The 18271-nt window shown below is 41.5% G+C and overlaps 1 protein-coding gene across 1 annotated transcript in view; it reads left to right on the top strand.

Annotated features, from left to right (window-relative positions):
* The window catches only part of LOC126176762 (uncharacterized), a 212106-nt gene extending 196753 nt beyond the window's left edge, over positions 1-15353 (top strand). Inside the window, exon 9 of the mRNA XM_049923930.1 lies at positions 15061-15353. Within this exon, the coding sequence (XP_049779887.1) occupies positions 15061-15281 (221 nt within the window). The 3' untranslated portion in view covers positions 15282-15353. The remainder of the gene's footprint in view (positions 1-15060) is intronic.
* Positions 15354-18271: the final 2918 nt, after the last annotated feature.

Genomic DNA, 18271 nt, shown 5'->3' with positions numbered 1-18271 from the left:
GTTGCCACTGGCCACAGTCATCAGAGTATTCTGGCATCTTCATCTGGAGTAAATCTCAGAGCTGATGGGATTCCATGTATTATCCAGCTGGTAGCCACAGTCACAGTTCATTAGATTTTCTGTAATGTGTATTTCAACGGATTCTTTTAAAATGGAGTCCCAAAAAGATGTTGCTGTGGCCAAAATCGATGTTTTGTCATACTCCATTGAATGTCTGTTAGAAATACATGTTCTGCAATTGCAGTCTTGCTGAGCTGCACAAGGCGAGTGCAACATTTACATTCTGTGCAGTGTTCTTCCACTGTGCATGTTGTTTGCCCTATATATGCCATACCACACTGGCAAGGTATTTTGTAAATTCCCACCTTCCACAAAAATAAATTATTCTCCACTGATCCCAATAGGTCTGAGATCTTAGATGGTGGGCAGAAAAACACTTTCACCTGAAAATCACAAAGGATTCTTGCTATTTTGAAGGAAATATTTCCAACAAAGGGAAGAAGAGCTAGGGACTTTGCTGGCACATTCTCCTCTTTATCCACTTCCCAGTTCTTGGTTTTAGCTGAGGCTCCCCTGTTAATTTTCTGGGTAGAGTATCCATTCTCTCTGAACACTATCTTTAAATGTGCAAGCTCTTTAGGCAAACTACCTGCATCCAATATTGTATGGGCTCTGTGTACAAGGGTTTTAAGCACACTCATGGTTTGGGATGGCAACTTGAAAAGTGCAAGAACAAATCAGTGTGATTGAGCATATGATTAACAGAATGTCTCAGAGAGCCATAACTCTTCCGTCTAACCAAAATATCCAGGAATGGAGACAACCATCTTTCTCTCATTCCATAGTAAATCAAATGTTCTCACGAATGGAGTTATGGTGATGAAAGTATCATTCACAAACATCCAAAAACCAATTGATTTAAGAAATGCTGATTTAAGTGCTGTTAGCTCAAAATCCTCCATAAAAAAATTAGATAAATCGATCAAGAACAACTGCCAACATGCGTAACATCGAAGTAGATGTCCTCGGTGTACTGAAGCAGCTTAAAACACTTAAGAAAAGCAAGCTCTCCCCAATCCAGATTGTATACCAATCAGGTTCCTTTCAGAGTAATTTGCCTGAATTACAGACCCATACCACTAACATCAATTTGCAGAAGGATTTGGGAACATGAACTGTGCTCGAACATTATGAATTACCTTGAAGAAATGATTTATTATCAAATAGCAAGCATAGATTCAGAAAATTCATTCTTGTGAAACACAACTAGCTCTTTATACTCACAAAGTAATGAATGCTGTCAAATGGGACATCAAATTGATTCGACGTTTTTAGATTTCCAGAAGGACAACATTCCTCACGAGCAACTTCTAATTGAATTGCATGCCTTTGGAGTACTGTCTCAGTTGAGTGACTGGATTCATGATTTACTCATGGAAGGGTCACAGTTTGTAATAAATGATGAAAAGTCATTGAGTAAAACAGAAGTAATATCTGGCATTCCACAAGTAAGTGATATAGATCCTCTGCTGTTCTTGATCTACATAAATGAGTTAAGAGAGAATTTGAGCATCCCTCTTAGCTTTTTGCAGATGATACTGTCATTTACTGTCTTGTAGAAGTCATCATATGATCAAAATGAACTGTAAAATGATTTAGACAAGATAACTCTATGGCACAAATAGTGGCAATTGACTCTGAATAATGAAAAGTGTGAAGTCATCCAAATGGATACTAAAAGGAATCTGCTAAATTTCGGTTACATGACAAATCACACATATATTATGGCCATAAACTCAAGTAAATAGTAATTACAGTTTTGAGTAACTGCAATTGGAATGATGTAGATATTATTATGGGGGAAAGCAAACCAAAGACTGTGATCTAGTGGCAGAACGCAGAACATTGAATAGGTCTATTAAAGAGACTATGTACACTACAACTGCCCACCATCGTCTGGAGTACTGTTGTGCAGTGTGTGATCTGCATTGGATAGGACTGATGGAGGATATTGAAAAGGTTCAAAGAAGGGCAGCTCATTTTGTGTTATTGCAAAACAAGAGAAAGAGTACCATGGATATGATACACATATTGGGGTGGCAGTTATTAAAACAGAGGTGTTTTTGCTGCAGTAGGACCTTCTCACAAAATTTCAATTTCCAATTTTCTCCTGAGAGTTTGAAATTATTTTGTTGATGCCCACATACATACGGAGAAATAATCATCAAAATAAAATAAAAGAATTCAGAGCTCACATGGAAAGATTTAACTGTTCATTTTTCTGGACACAGTTTGAGAGTGGAATGGTAGAGAAGTAGCTTAAAAGTGGTTTGATGAAACCCCTGCCATGCATTTAGTTGTGAATTGAAGAGTAATCCTGTAGATGTAGATGAAAACTTGCTACCTTTCAGAATTATCCTGTAACAAGTTAGATCACTCACACACACACTCACTCACACACACACACACACACACACACACACACACACACACACACACACACACTCTGGAGGGGGAGCACACGCATCTCTGTCCCTATGTGGTGCCGGCTGTGCCGATGCATTGTTTCTCAGCAGGTGGGTTGGTTGTGGTGGGAGTTTTGGGTGGGGTGGGTAGAGGGAGACAGAAGCAGGAGACAAGGACAGGGACTGTGGGTGGGTGGCTAGTGGCTTCGAGGGAGATGGTCAGTGGCCAGGAATACAGAACGGAGGGTTGACAGGATCATGGACTAGGCATGTAATGCATGACTGTGGGGGCCAGAGGGGAGTGGCACACGCTGAGGGTGACATGGGGATGTGAACCGGGAGGGGGTGACAGGATGAAGGGGAAACTGTTGGGTGAAGGGTTCTGGAACAGGGGGTTACCTGAGATTGAGGGCAAGATGATTATGAGAGTGGAGGATGTGTTGTAAGGCTACCTCTCATATGCATAGTTCAGAAAAGCTGATGGTGGAGGGAAGGACCCAGATGGCTCAGTTTGTGCAGCAGCCATTGATATCAAGTACGTAATGCTCAGCTGCATGTTGTGCCATCAGATGGTCAACTTTGCTGTTTGCAACACTTTGGTGGTGGTCAACAGCAGGTTGGTAGTCGTACCAACAAGAAAGCTGTGTAGTGTTTGTAGCAGAGATGGTGTATGATGTGGCTGCTTTTACAGGTGGTCCAGGCTGTGATGGGCTAGAATAAGTCTGTGACAGGACTGGAGTAGCAGGTGCTGGGTGGGTGTACGGGTAGGTCTTGCACCTAGGACTACCCCAAGGATATGATCCCTGTAACAAGGGGTTGGAAGTCGGAGTGGGATAGAGATGAACTAGCATGTTTTGGAGGTTGGGTGGGTGGTGGAACACCACTTTAGGAAGGGTGGGAAGGGTCTTGGGTAGGACAGGATGAGAGATAATCAAAGCCGCGGTAAAGGATATGTTTCAGCTGTTTCAGTCCAGGGTGATATTGGTGACAAGGGGGCACTCTTTTGTAGCTGATTCTTGTGGGTGGTAGGATTAGGGGTGTGTGAGGATGTGGCAAAGGAAATCTAATTGTGGACTACATTTGCGGGGTATTGGTATTGCCTATCTGTGAAGGCCTTCTTGAGGACAGAGGTGTGAATGGAGCCACTTGAGGACAGAAGTGTGAATGGAGCCATCAGAGAGGTGGAGTTCGATGTCCAGGAAGGTGGCACATATGGGAAGAGGAGGACCATGTGAAGTGGATAGGATAAAATGTGCTGAGGTTGTGAAGGAATGTGGATAGGGTATATCGCTGCTGAGTCCAGATTATGAAGATACAATCAATAAATCTAAAATGGAGTAGGGGGTGGGAGTTTTGGAAAGCTAGGAAGGTTTCCTCTAGATGGCCCATATACAGGTTGGCATGGGTGCCACACAGGTGCTCATGGTGTGCTGTGGATTTGTTTGTATTCCTTTCCTTCAAAGGAAGAGTAGTTGTGGGTCAGGTTATAGTTGGCAAGGTGTATAAAGAATGAGGTGGTGGGTTTGGAGAATGAAGGACAGTGGAAGACATAGTGTTGGATAATGGCAAGGGCAAAGGCATAATAGATGTGGTTAGTGCGGAAGATGTACTATCTATGAGGTGGGATTCTACAACTTTCCTTCAACATTTAAATTCTAACATGGTTATTTAAAAACTTTATATTAAAAATGAATTAATATTTTATACTCTGTTCAGTTTTTTAGTAACATTAAAACATATAAACAAATGACTGATTGTGAGAGAAACACTCACATTTATATAAAATATCCAAAATCTCACACTCAAATACATACGAACAAAGTGAAAGTATGCATGTCAAAAATTACAAAATGAACAGACTGGTACTGTGTCATAAAAGTAAGTGAACAGACAAATATTGACGAAGAAAACTCTATGTCCCTGAAAGCATTACAAGGGTCAATTATTTGACATATGAACTTATGGAAATGGAAAAAAGAGTTTCTGGTAAGCAGAAAGCAAAAGGGAAAAAAGTCTAAAATAGAACTAAAAAAGGAAAGACAAGAACTGGAAGTAAATTATAATGGGTACATGATAGAATGTGCTGAATTAAACAAATTGATATAATACATTTAATACAATTGATAATACCTTTGAGAGAATGAGAAAAAGTAACAAAGATTCTGAGAGAAATTTCTCTCTCTCTCTCTCTCTCTCTCTCTCTCTCTCTCTCTCTCTCTCTCTCTCTCATTCACTCACTCTCTCTCTCACACACACACACACACACAAATCACCCTTCTCTTTGTTGTAATGTACTAGCAGGGCCAGTTCAAGAATATTTTTTCACACATCATGTAATTGTTTCCCCTTCCCACTTTCCATTTGGCCACACAAGCACAATATCATTTGTTCCCCCTCCCCCCTTTCTCACCCCCCCCCCCCCCTCTTAAAATAGTTTTCATTCTTTTGTCTCTGGGTGGGACATATAAAAGTAAATCTAAATCTGGTGAGCATGTAAATGGATTATTTTCACTACTAATTATGATACACCCTGTACACAAATTTTGCACTACAGACACACCTGAAGCCACTCTCAATTTGGTACCCAAGTGGCTGGTTGTGTCACTTAGTCTTTAAACAGGCTTTGTGTGCAAGATATTTATTAAAATTCAACCAAATGGGGATAAAAGCCTTTGGATTTCAATGAAGAAAAAGAAGAAGCTGGTTTTGGAAGTTAATATAGCACAATGAACCACTTGCAACTCAAAAACTGAACTATAGAATGGAACAATATATTTTAACTATATATCTTTTGAGAAACCCTTTGATTTAATTACAATAAAATCTGTAGTACATAGCTCTTGAGAAGCAAGGCATTGATCCTACCTGTGTTAGTAAATTGAAGAAAATGTAGGATGTTACAAATAGTGACCCATATTCTTACAGGAGATAATACTGGTTAAGATTAGAAAAAAACTCCAATAAACATGTATCCAGAAACAAACATTTGTTGAGCCATGAACCATTCAGTCCTGTGATTAAAATCCACTTGTTGATACTTCAGGAAAAGTTCGCACAATGCCTTCGACCACAACCTAATGGCCATGAAACAGAATTCAAAAAAGTGTTCAATGTGACTTCTTCTACATCCTTCTACCCCCCTTCTCAAAGAATCACAACTCCTGTGAACTCATCTGACTGACTTTAGGTTTGGTCACATGTGTTGAATGCACACTCTTTTAATGTGTGCACATTGTTGATGGGTGTGGAATAAACCAATGCCTTTAAATGTCACCATAGCCAGAAATCTAAGGGATTAAGGTCAGGTGAATGAGGTGGTCATGCCACTGAACATCAACTAATTCATGGCTCAATAAATGTCTGTGTTAGGTACTATCATGTAAGATATGAAAAATTTGTTGGTGCCCCATTGTTCATAAACCACATTCATTTTATATCTGCAAGGATAAGCTTCTCCATTAGTCTGGTTAGACTGTAACCCAAAAATCGATGATACATTTTAGTTTGGTGAAATGCAGGGGCATGTGAGTCTTCTTTACACAATTTGTGGGCACACATTGATAGTAAAGTGGTCCTAATGCCTTGCTTCCATTATCAATCAAAGATTTACATCTCCCCGTAAGCAGTTATTATAATCTAAGAAGTATGTCTTGTGACCTGAGAGCTTGCACACACTTTAAGTGATGTGGATGACATACATAATCATGCAGGAGTGGCCATGTAAGAGCATGTAATCTATACCTATACTAGCTCCATTTCTTTATCTGCTGCTTGTCCCAACATTCACTCCTCCTTATCTATCAGGCAAAATGTGCAAAGTGTACATCTACATCTACATCTACGTCTACATATACATATACACAGGTACTCTGCAAATCACATTCAAGTGCCTGGCCGAGGGTTCATCAAACCACCTTCACAATTCTCTATTATTCCAACCTCATAAAGCGTGCGGAAAGAATGAATACCTATATCTTTCTGTATGAGCTCTTATTTCCCTTATTTTATCGTGGTGATCATTCCTCCCTATGTAGGTTGGTGTCAACAAAATATTTTCGCATTCAGAGGAGAAAGTTGGTGACTGGAATTTCGTGAGAAGATTCTGTCGCAATGAAAAACGCCTTTCTTTTAATGATTTCCAACCCAAATCCTGTATCATTTCTGTGACACTCTCTCCAATATTTCGCAATAATACAAAATGTGCTGCCTTTCTTTGAACTTTTTTGATGTACTCCGTCAGTCATATCTGGTCAGGATCCTACACCACGCAGCAGTATTCTAAAAGAGGATGGACAAGCGTAGTGTAGGCAGTCTTCTTGGTGGGTCTGTTACAGTTTCTAAGTGTCCTGCCAATAAAACGCAGCCTTCAGTTAGCCTTCCCTACAACATTTTCTGCGTGTTCCTTCCAATTTAAGTATGAATACCTACGTATTTAGTTGAATTTACAGCTTTTAGATTAGACTGACTTATTGTGTAACCGAAGTTTAATGAGTTCCTTATAGCACTCATGTGGATGACCTCACACCTTTCATTATTTAGGGTCAAACTGCCACTTTTCGCACCATTCAGATATCTTTCATAATACGTTTTGCAGTTTGTTTTGATCTTCTAAGGAGTTTATTAGTCAATAAACGACAGGGTCATCTGCAAATAACTGAAGACGGCTGCTCATTTTGTCTCCAAAATCATTTATATAGATAAGGAACAGCAAAGGGCCTATAACACTACCTTGGGGGAACGCCAGAAATCACTTCTGTTTTACTTGATGACTTTCTGTCAATTACTACGAACTGTGACCCCTCTGACAGGAAATCACAAATCCAGTCACATAACTGAGACGATAGTCCATAAGCACGCAATTTCGCTATGAGCCGCTTGTGTGGTACAGTGTCAAAAGCCTTCTGGAAATCCAGAAATACAGAATCAATCTGAAATCCCTTGTCAATATCACTCAACACTTCATGTGAGTAAAGAGTTAGTTGTGTTTCACAGGAACGATGTTTCCTAAACCCATGTTGACTGTGTGTCAATAGACCATTTTCTTCGAGGTAATTCATAATGTTCGAACACAATACATGTTCTAAAATCCTGCTGCATATTGATGTTAACGATATGGGCCTGTAAATTGGTGGATTACTCTTACTACATTTCTTGAATATTGGTGTGACCTGGGCAACTTTCCTGTCAAACAAACGGTTGTATATGATTGTTAAGTATGGAGCTAATGCATCAGCATACTCCAAAAAGAACCTAATTGGTATACAGCCTGGACCAGAAGACTTGCTTTTATTAAGTGATTTAAGTTGCTTCACTACTCCGAGGATATTTACTTCTACGTTACTCACGTTGGCAGATGTTCTTGATTCAAATTCTGGAATATTTACTTTGTCTTCTTTTGTGAAGGCATTTCGGAAGGCTGTGTTTAGTAACTCTGCTTAGGCAGCACTATCTCTGATAGTATCTCCATTGCTATCATGCAGAGAAGGCATTGATTCTTTCTTGCCACTAACATACTTCACATACGACCAGAATCTCTTTGGATTTTCTGCCAGGCTTCGAGACAAAGTTTCACTGTGGAAACTGTTATAAGCATCTTGCATTGAAGTCCGCACTAAATTTCGAGCTTCTGTAAAAGATTGCGAATCTTGGGGATTTTGCATCTGTTTAAATTTGGCATGTTTGTTTCGTAGTTTCTGCAACAGTGCTCTAACCTGTTTTGAGTACCAAGGAGGATCAGCTCCGTCATTTGTTAATTTATTTGGTATAAATCTCTCAATTTCTGCTGATAATATTTCTTTTAATTTAAGCCACATCTGGTCTACACTTATATTATTAATTTTGAATGAGTGGAGATTGCTCTAAGGAAGGCATCAAGGGAATTTTTATCTGCTTTTTTGAATAGGTATATTTTTTGCTTATTTTTTGAGTATTTAGGGATTACAACATTCAGTCTCGCTATGACAGCTCTGTGTTCACTAATCCCTTAATTGGTTTTGATGCTCATTATTAGCTCAGGATTATTTGTTGCTAAGAGGTCAAGTGTGTTTTCACAACCGTTTACTATTCGCGTGGCCTCATGAACTAACTACTCGAATTAATTTTCAGAGAATGCATTTAGCACAATTTTGGATGATATTTTATGTGTATCTCCCCAATTAAATTGCCAACATATCGAGGGTAAATTAAAGTCACCACCAACTATTATCATATGAATCAGGTACGTGTTTGAAATAAAACTCAAGTTTTGTTTGAACCTTTCAATAACTGTATCACCGGATATGGGAGGCCGGTAAAAGGATCCAATTAATATTTTATTCCGGTTGCCAACAATGACCTCTGCCCATACTAACTCACATGAAGTATCTACTTTAATTTTGCGACAAGATCAACTACTTCTGACAGCATCCAACATATCATTGCCAACTGTGTTTAGCCTATCCTTTCGGAACACCGTTAGGTTCTACATAAAAATTTCGGCTGAGCTTATATCCAGCTTTCAGTGCCTATAACGATTTGAGCATGAGTGCTTTCTATTAGCGCTTGGAGCTTTGGTACTTTCCCAACACAGCTACAACAATTTACAACTGTTGTACCAATGGTTCCTGTATCTATGTTCTTCCTGTGTTCAGCCTGCACCCTTTGGGACTGAAGCCCTTCTTGTGTTTTCCCGAGACCCTCTAACCTAAAAAACCACCCAGTCCATGCCACATAGACCTTGCTACCCGTGTAGCCGCATCCTGCGTATAGTGGACACCTGACCTATTCAGCGGAACCTGAATCCCAACCACCCTTTGGCACAAGTCGAGGAATCTGCAGCCTACATGGTTTCAGAACCATCTGAGGGATTAAGACCCTGCACTCAGCTCTGTACCAGAGGTCCGCAATCAGTCCTGTTGACTATGCTGCAAATGGTCAGCTCTGCTTTCATCTTGCAAGCAAGACTGGCAGCCTTTACCACTTCTGTTAGCTGCTCGAAATTAGAGAGAATCTCTTCTGATCCAAAGTGACACACATCATTGGTACCGACGTGAGCAACCACCTGCAGTTTTCTGCACCCTGTGCTCTTCAGGGCGTCCAGGAGGACCCTTTCCACATCTGGAATGACTCCACCCGGTATGCACACAGAGTGCACATTGGTTTTCTTACCCTTCTTGTCAGCCTTCCAACCTTCTGCGATTGCCTGGATCTTGCAGGCTGAGTGGTTTCTTCTGAAACAGGACAGGCAATAGCATCTGGCTCAGCAACAGTGTCAGCCACAGACAGAACATGGAACCTGTTTGTCAGACAAACCGGGTAGGCGTTATGTGCGGCTGCCTGGGAAGTCTTTCACCACCTGCTTCGCCCTGGGCCGACCTCCCACTCAACCACAGGTGAAGGGTCAGCCTCAGTGTGAGCAATAACTGGGTTGGTCACCAGTGAGGACCGATCGGAGGACTCTGACGTGCTGCACGTCCGTTCGATCCCCACAGCCGGCCCACAACAATGGTGCCCATCCACTGCAGCCTCAAGCTGTGTAATCAAACCCATCAAAGCCTGAAGCTGAGAGCAAAGTGTCACCAACTCGGCTCACGTCCGCACACAACAATCGCAGTCCCTGCCCATACCAAAGAGCATGAAAAACTAAACTATGCAGATAAACAGACTATCGGGACATGCTGCGCAACTCTACTTTAGACCCAGGTGAAACGTATGAACTGTGTCTAATAATACACAGGTATTCAAAAACCTAACTACCAAAGCACTCAAAGTAAATAATTTGCCCCGATTAGGAACTTGTAATATGTCACAAAATCTGTTTACTTTTCAACGTCAATGAAAACACGACAACTGTGGCTATTAGATATTAAATTTCACATGCAGAAACTCAAGAAACTAAACTATTACAGCACACAGATGATACAATAAAATTCGCTCCTGGTTAGGAAGTCGTAAATGACACAAAAGTGGTTACTTCTCTGTTGCTGCATCTGTCTCGGTCAGCTACTGCTTCCTGACTGTCTACCACACTTATTGTCCCTGCTGTGAATGGTCTCATGCTTGCAAGTCACCTTTGCAAGTCACGTCTTTGCAAGTAATGCCATGGGATGCATCATGGGAGCAGATAAAATGGTAAATTTTTTTAAGCCATTAACAGATTGCAAAAGAGCTTTTGTGTATTTACAGTTTTGTCCAGCTAAGTCTACAAGAAAACAAACATGATTATTATTAAATTAAATAAAACAATAAATTCATAAATTTATCAAAGATATTATTCAATAAATTCCATCGATGGAAATTCCAGGTTGGAATATCAACGATATAAGGAAAAGATAGTTTGCTACTTACCGTAAAGACGACACATAAAGTTACGGACAGGCACAGTTAGAAAGGCACTTACACATTATCTTTCGGTCACAGCCTTCATCAGGAAAAGAGAAACACACACACAAGTAAGCGCACCTCATGCACACATGACCACCTTCTCAAGCAGCTCGGATTTGACTGTGACTATCACATGAAATCAAAGCAGCAATCTAGAGGGGGTGGAGAAGGGAAAGGGATGACAGTGTACAGGTGGAGGGAGGAAAAAGCACAGCTGTCTGGTGAAGTTTGCAGAGACTACACTGCCAACATGCACAGCATCAGGAGGCTGTGGGGCAGGGAGATGGGGAGGGAAGGGGGGACAGAGTGGGAGGAGAGGAGCAGGGACAGATGGGCAGGTGCATTGACAACAGCACACAAAGATGGTTGGAGATGAGAATAGGGAGGAGGTGATAGGACAGAAGGGGTGGAAACTGTTAGGTGGAGGGCATGGGGATAGTGTGTTATGGTAGGTTGAGGCCAGGATAATTTCAGGAGTGGGGAATGTGTTTTAAAGGAAGCTCCCACCTCCACAGTTCAGAAAAACTGGTGCTGGTGGGGAAGATCCAGATGGCTCAGTTAGAGAAGCAGCCATTGACATCAAGCATGTTATGTTCAGCTGGATGTTATGCCACAGGGTGGTCTACTTTGCTCTTGGCCACAGTTTGGCAGTGGCTATTCATCCTGGTGGACAGCTGGTTGATAGGCATACTAATATAAAAAGCTGCTGTGCAATGATTGCAGCAGAGATGGTGTATGGCATGGCTGCTGTCACAAGAATATGATCCTTGTGGCAAGGTGTTGGGATTGGAGTGGCATATGGATGGACTAGGATGTTGTGGAGGTTGGGTGGGCAACAGAACACCACTTTAGGAGAGGTGGAAATGATCTTGGGTAAGATGTCCCCCATTTCAGGGCATGAGGATAGGTAATCAAAGCCCTGACAACAGATGTGGTTCTGTTCTTCCAGTCTGAGGTGGTACTGGGTGACGAAGGGGGCACTCCTTTGTGGATGGTTCTTGGGGCTGGTGAGAGGATTTGGGGTGTGAGGGAAAATGAAATGGAAGATCTGTTTGTGGACTAGGCCTTGGAGATAGTGCCTGTCTGTGAAGTCCATGGTGAGATCCTCAGCGTACTGGGCAAAGGAGTTCTTATCACTATAGATAAGTCATCCCTAGGTGGCCAGGCTGTACAAAAATGATTTTTTGGTATGCTGTACAAGAAGGATTTTTTGGTATGGAAGGCATGGCAGCTGTTAAAATGAAGGTTCTGTTGGTGAATGTGGGTTTAATGTGTGCAGAGATGTGGATGGAGCCATCAGTGAGGAGGAGTTCAATGTCCAGGAAGGTGGCACACAGGCCCAAGGAGGACCAGGTGAGGCAGACGGGAGAGAAGATGTTGAGGTTGTGAAGGACTGGAGATAGGGTGCCTGGGCCCAGAGTCTAGATAATGAAGTTATCATCAATGAACCTGAACCAGACTGGGGGTTTGGCATTTTGGGAGGCTAGGAAGGGCTCCTCTAGAGGACCCATAAACAGGTTAGCATAGGAGGGTGCTATGTGGGTGCCCTTGGCTGTGCCACAGATTTGTCTGTATACTTTTCCTTCAAAGGAGAATTAGTTGTGGCTTAGGGTAAACTTAATGAGGAATGAGTTAATGGGTTTGGAGTCTAAAGGACATTGGGAAAGGTAGTGTTCAACAGGGGTAAGACCATGGGCATGAGGGATGTTGGTGCATAGGGAGGTGGTGTCAACATGACAAGTGGGGATCCAGAAGGAGAGTCGGTGACTGAAGTGGGTTGTATCTTTGATGAGGGAGGCTGAATTACGGGTAATTGGCTGAAGATGTTGATCGATGAAGGCCAGAATTCTTTCAGTGGGGTACAATAACCAGCCATAATGGTGCACCAGGATTGTTGGGTCAATGGATTTTGTGGAGCATGTAGAAAGTGGATGTGCAAGATGTCATAGGGGCGAGGAGGGAAATGGATTCAGGGGAAAGGTTCTGGGAATGGCTTAAGTCATTAAGTAAGGATTACAGGTTATGTTGGACTTCTGGGATGAGACCACTTCAGCAGAATTTGTAGGTGGAGGAGTAAGATAATTTGCAGAGGTCTTCTGCCAGGTAGTCATTGCAATTCACCGAGCGGGGAGGCGCAGTGGTTAGACACTGGACTCGCATTCGGGAGGACGACGGTTCAATCCCGCGTCCGGCCATCCTGATTTAGGTTTTCCGTGATTTCCCTAAATCACTCCAGGCAAATGCCGGGATGGTTCCTCTGAAAGGGCACGGCCGCCTTCCTTCCCCATCCTTCCCTAATCCGATGAGACCGATGACCACGCTGTCTGGTCTTCTTCCCCAAACCAACCAACCAACCATTGCAATTCATAACAACAGTGGTGGAACCTTTGTCTGCAGGTAGTATGATTAGGTTAGGATTTGTTTTGAGGTTGTATATGGCTGTCATTTCTTCTGCTGAAAGGTTGGTGTTCAGAGGAAGAGGTCTAGGGAAGGATGATTAGGCCAAGTTGGAGATAAGGAATTCCTGGAAGGGGACCAGCAGATGGTTGGGGGGGGGGGGGGGCGGGGATCACAGTTTGATGGTGATATGAACTGGGAGAGACAGGGTTAAATTTTAGAATTAGGTTGGCTTTGGTTCGATGGATTGGCAGCAAAGAAGTGTTTCCATTGAAGTGATCGGAAGAAGGAGTGTAGGTCTTTCACTAGTCCAGTATGGTTAAATTTGGGTGTGAGGGTAAGGGTGAGGCCTTTGGATAGGACTGAAAATTCTGTGAGGCTGCGGGTTTTGGTGGACAGGTTAACAACAGTGTTATGAGAATGTTTCAGCTCTGGATTTGGTAGAAAGTTTGTAAGGAGTTTTGGGGAATGTGGCAAGTTGAAAAGATCAGGCAGGCAGGGCTTGGGTGCTATGAGGGGTCGACAATGAGACTTTGATTACATATCATCATGGCTTGAAGTGAGGGACATTCTACTCAAGATCCTTCCCACCCCTCCTAAAGTGGTTTTCCATTGCCCACCAAACCTCCACAACATCCTAGTCCATCATTTTGCCACTGCCAATCACAACCCCTTGCCACAGGGATCAGATCCCTATGGAAGACTCAAGTGCAAGACCTGCCCAATCCACATCACAGCTCTTCCTTTTCCAGTCCTGTCATAGGCTTATGCTACACCATCAGAGGCCAGACCACCTGCGAAGGCAACCATGTCATATACCAGCCCTGCTGAGTTCATTGCACAGTTTTTTATTTTGGTATGACTACCAAACAGCTGTCCACCAGGATGAACAGCCGCTGCCAAACTGTGGCGAGGAGCAAAGTAAACCACCCTGTGGCACAACATGCAGCTGAACATAACACACTTGACTGCAGTGGCTGCTTCACTACCCAACCCATCAGGATTTTACCCTCCACCACCAGCATTTCTGAGCTGTGCAGGTGGAAGCTATCCTTATAACACATTCCCTGCTCCAAAATTATTCTATCTTCAACGCACAGTAAGTACTATCCCCACACCCTCCACCCAATAGTTTCTATCCCCTCTGTCCTATTCCCATTGCCCACCATCTTTGTGAGTACCACCAGTTTCCAATGCATAAAGTGCTGTTAGCCTTTATTGTTCACCTCAGTGAAATGTACCTTGAACCTAAAACTTAGAATATTGTGGCCAGTATTAAATTTAAACAATTAAATGTACTTTTTTAACAAACCACCAGTCTGGGAAAACCTAAAATCTAGCAGACACAATAAGTTCATGACTCCTTACCTCCATAATTGAAATCCAAAGGTCAGGGAGCTCCTTGTCAGAGAACAATCATTGACTCATAGTGGCCAAGTGCAAATTATGATCCAGAGACAATGTTTTGGAAGTTATCATGAGTCACCTGCAGTGACAAACGGGATGTTACCTTTAAAAGTGTCATGTTCTATTTCCTACCTTTAAAAGTGTCATGTTCTATTTCCACCCATGTCATTGTCAAAAGGAGCTCTTAAACAAAAGATGAAATTTGCAATTTTAGAGAATTGGCATACTGAATTTCAACAGAAATCTAAAAGGACAATTAAGTAGAAGTAACAGATGGCAACTGTGTATAGCAAATGCATAAAAAGTGTTCTTATCAACAATTTTGCTTGTTAAACTTTTATTCAGTCTGAATAAAACAATTTGTAAAATATAATATACAGTGTCACATACAGATGTATGTATATTGCTGTTTCTTTTAAATTTGTTACAGGTTCAACAGTATATCATGCACAAGTTAATGTGGAATACTTGTCAACTCACTATGTAGGTTGGAAATGGGAAGCACGAATGGTAGAACGATTCATTAAATGTACAGTAAATGGAATTCCTGGACGAGGGGTTTCTGAATTTCACTACCACAACAGCACTGGAAGGCCTGAAAAAGTTTCAAAGAATGATCCACAGTGGTTTCAAGCACTTAAATATAAGTAGTATAAGTTGCAATTGTTAACAATTTTGAAAAAAAGGACTTTTCAATGTGTTACACTGTGTTATTAATTTAAAACATACTATTTGAATATTATTTAATGAAAAGTTTGAATACTGATAATTATAATAATCATAAAATATTTATTAGCTTATTCCTTTATTTCTTCTTTCTCTTTAACATAAAACCTCAAAATCCTGACACATACTTCACAGGACTACAGAACAAAGTTACTCATCAAAACAATAATTTAATAAGTTAAAAATTCACAACATATATTGGATTTTTATGCTATGAATAGACAAATCTTCACACACATATATCGTCATTGCAGTTTCACTTATGAAATACAATGCCCATGAAATTAAAAATATTTGATTTTGAGTTTGACAACATATCACTTTCCCCACATACTTCCTGTGAAATGATCATGATGAAAAAATTTGAGGACTTAGAGTTAATACAGAGGCTTGCCAATATTCTTCCCATGCGCCATTTGCAGGTAAGGAGGGATGAGTTACTGGTACCAAAGGTACCCCTGTTCCACACTATCAGATGGCTTGTGGAATATTGATGTAGATGCAGATGCAGCATGATCTCTAGGTTGGAAGGGGACCTTGTACAGGGTTATTACAAATGATTGAAGCGATTTCACAGCTCTTCAATAACTTTATTATTTGAGATATTTTCACAATGCTTTGCACACACATACAAAAACTCAAAAAGTTTTTTAGGCATTCACAAATGTTCGATATGTACCCCTTTAGTGATTCAGCAGACATCAAGCCGATAATCAAGTTCCTCCCACACTCGGTGCAGCATGTCCCCATCAATGAGTTCGAAAGCATCGTTGATGCAAGCTCGCAGTTCTGGCACATTTCTTGGTAGAGGAGGTTTAAACACTGAATCTTTCACATAACCCCACAGAAAGAAATTGCATGGGATTAAGTCAGGAGAGCGTGGAGGCCATGACATGAATTGCTGATCATGATCTCCACCACAACCGATCCATCGGTTTTCAAATCTCCTGTTTAAGAAATGCCGAACATCATGATGGAAGTGCAGTGGAGCACCATCCTGTTGAAAGATGAAGTCGGCACTGTCGGTCTCCAGTTGTGGCATGAGCCAATTTTCCAGCATGTCCAGATACACATGTCCTGTAACGTTTTTTTCGCAGGAAAAAAAGGGGCCGTAAACTTTAAACCGTGAGATTGCACAAAACACGTTAACTTTTGGTGAATTGCAAATTTGCTGCACGAATGCGTGAGGATTCTCTACCGCCCAGATTTGCACATTGTGTCTGTTCACTTCACCATTAAGAAAAAATGTTGCTTTATCACTGAAAACAAGTTTTGCACTGAACGCATCCTCTTCCATGGGCTGTTGCAACCGCGCCGAAAATTCAAAGCGTTTGACTTTGTCATCGGGTGTCAGGGCTTGTAGCAATTGTAAACGATAAGGCTTCTGCTTTAGCCTTTTCCGTAAGATTTTTCAAACCGTCGGCTGTGGTACGTTTAGCTCCCTGCTTGCTTTATTCGTCGACTTCCACGGGCTACGCGTGAAACTTGCCCGCACGCGTTCAACCATTTCTTCGCTCACTGCAGGCCAACCCGTTGATTTCCCCTTACAGAGGCATCCAGAAGCTTTAAACTGTGCATACCATCGCCGAATGGAGTTAGCAGTTGGTGGATCTTTGTTGAACTTCATCCTGAAGTGTCGTTGCACTGTTATGACTGACTGATGTGAGTGCATTTCAAGCACGACATACGCTTTCTCGGCTCCTGTCGCCATTTTGTCTCACTGCGCTCTCAAGCACTCTGGCGGCAGAAACCTGACGTGCGGCTTCAGCTGAACAAAACTTTATGAGTTTTTCTACGTATCTGTAGTGTGTTGTGACCATATGTCAATGAATGGAGCTACAGTGAATTTATGAAATCGCTTCAATCATTTGTAATAGCCCTGTATATAAGGAAGCCATCGGCATATCTGCATTGTGATAGAAACTGAAATATTTATTGGGAACCGATGCCTGCTATGGAAGCTCAGTTGTTAAAATTTGTGGGAGTGTAAAGAAAATTTTAAAGAATTCCAAGGCATTTGCAACCAATAATGGAAGAGTTTACTGACTGGCAGTTGGTTGATGATATCATTAAGCATAGTGACAGCCCATGGGGTGCAAGCATTATCACTGCCAAAAAAAGTAAAGGCACAGGAGAATATAGATTTTATTCTAAATAACATCACCTGAATGTAAGGACTATTAAATGTGTATCCTATACCAAATTCATTGGAGACTTTGGACAACTTGGGCCAATATCAATATTTCTCAATAGTGGATCTGAGATGTGGCTATCATCAGTTGGAAGTGGTTCCAGAAGACTGTCCAAAGACCACTTTTACAGTACTTTGAGGCTATTATCAAAACTGTTGAATGTTGTTTGGGCTTAAAAATACACCGGCTACCTTCCAGAGGCTACTACATGGATTTCCCAACACACTGGAACACAACAATGTACAGTTTATCTTGAAGGTAAAATTGTATTCTTGAAGGATATGGAACAGCATGTGCAGAAGGTGGAGGAAGTTTTCAAAAAGTTAACACATAGCGTGACTGATGCTCAGTATCAATAAATGTCAATTTGCAGCAGTTCAGGTGGATTACTTAAGTCAAGTGTTTACTCATGAGGGTGTCAGAACTTATCCACATTTCATTTCTGCATTCTGCGATTTTGTGCCACTATAGACAACAAAGCAGCTTCAGTCATTTCTTGGGCTCTGTAATTATTATAGGAAGTTTGTGAGGGGATTTGCTGAAATTTCTGAACCACTGAGTAGATTGTTGAAAAAAAGACTGAAATTTCAGTGGTCAGTTGACTGTGAAACTACATTTCAGAATTTAAAATGGCATTAATGATGAGTTCAGCATTGGTACTTCCACATTTTAGTCTGGAATTTATTAGATCATGTGACACAAGTAATTTAGTCATATTTCAAA

The sequence above is a fragment of the Schistocerca cancellata genome, chromosome 3 (genome assembly GCF_023864275.1).
Source record: "Schistocerca cancellata isolate TAMUIC-IGC-003103 chromosome 3, iqSchCanc2.1, whole genome shotgun sequence".
Taxonomy (NCBI): domain Eukaryota; kingdom Metazoa; phylum Arthropoda; class Insecta; order Orthoptera; family Acrididae; genus Schistocerca; species Schistocerca cancellata.
The sequence above is the reverse complement of the archived record's forward strand: the minus strand, read 5'-3'. Positions and strand labels throughout refer to the sequence as shown.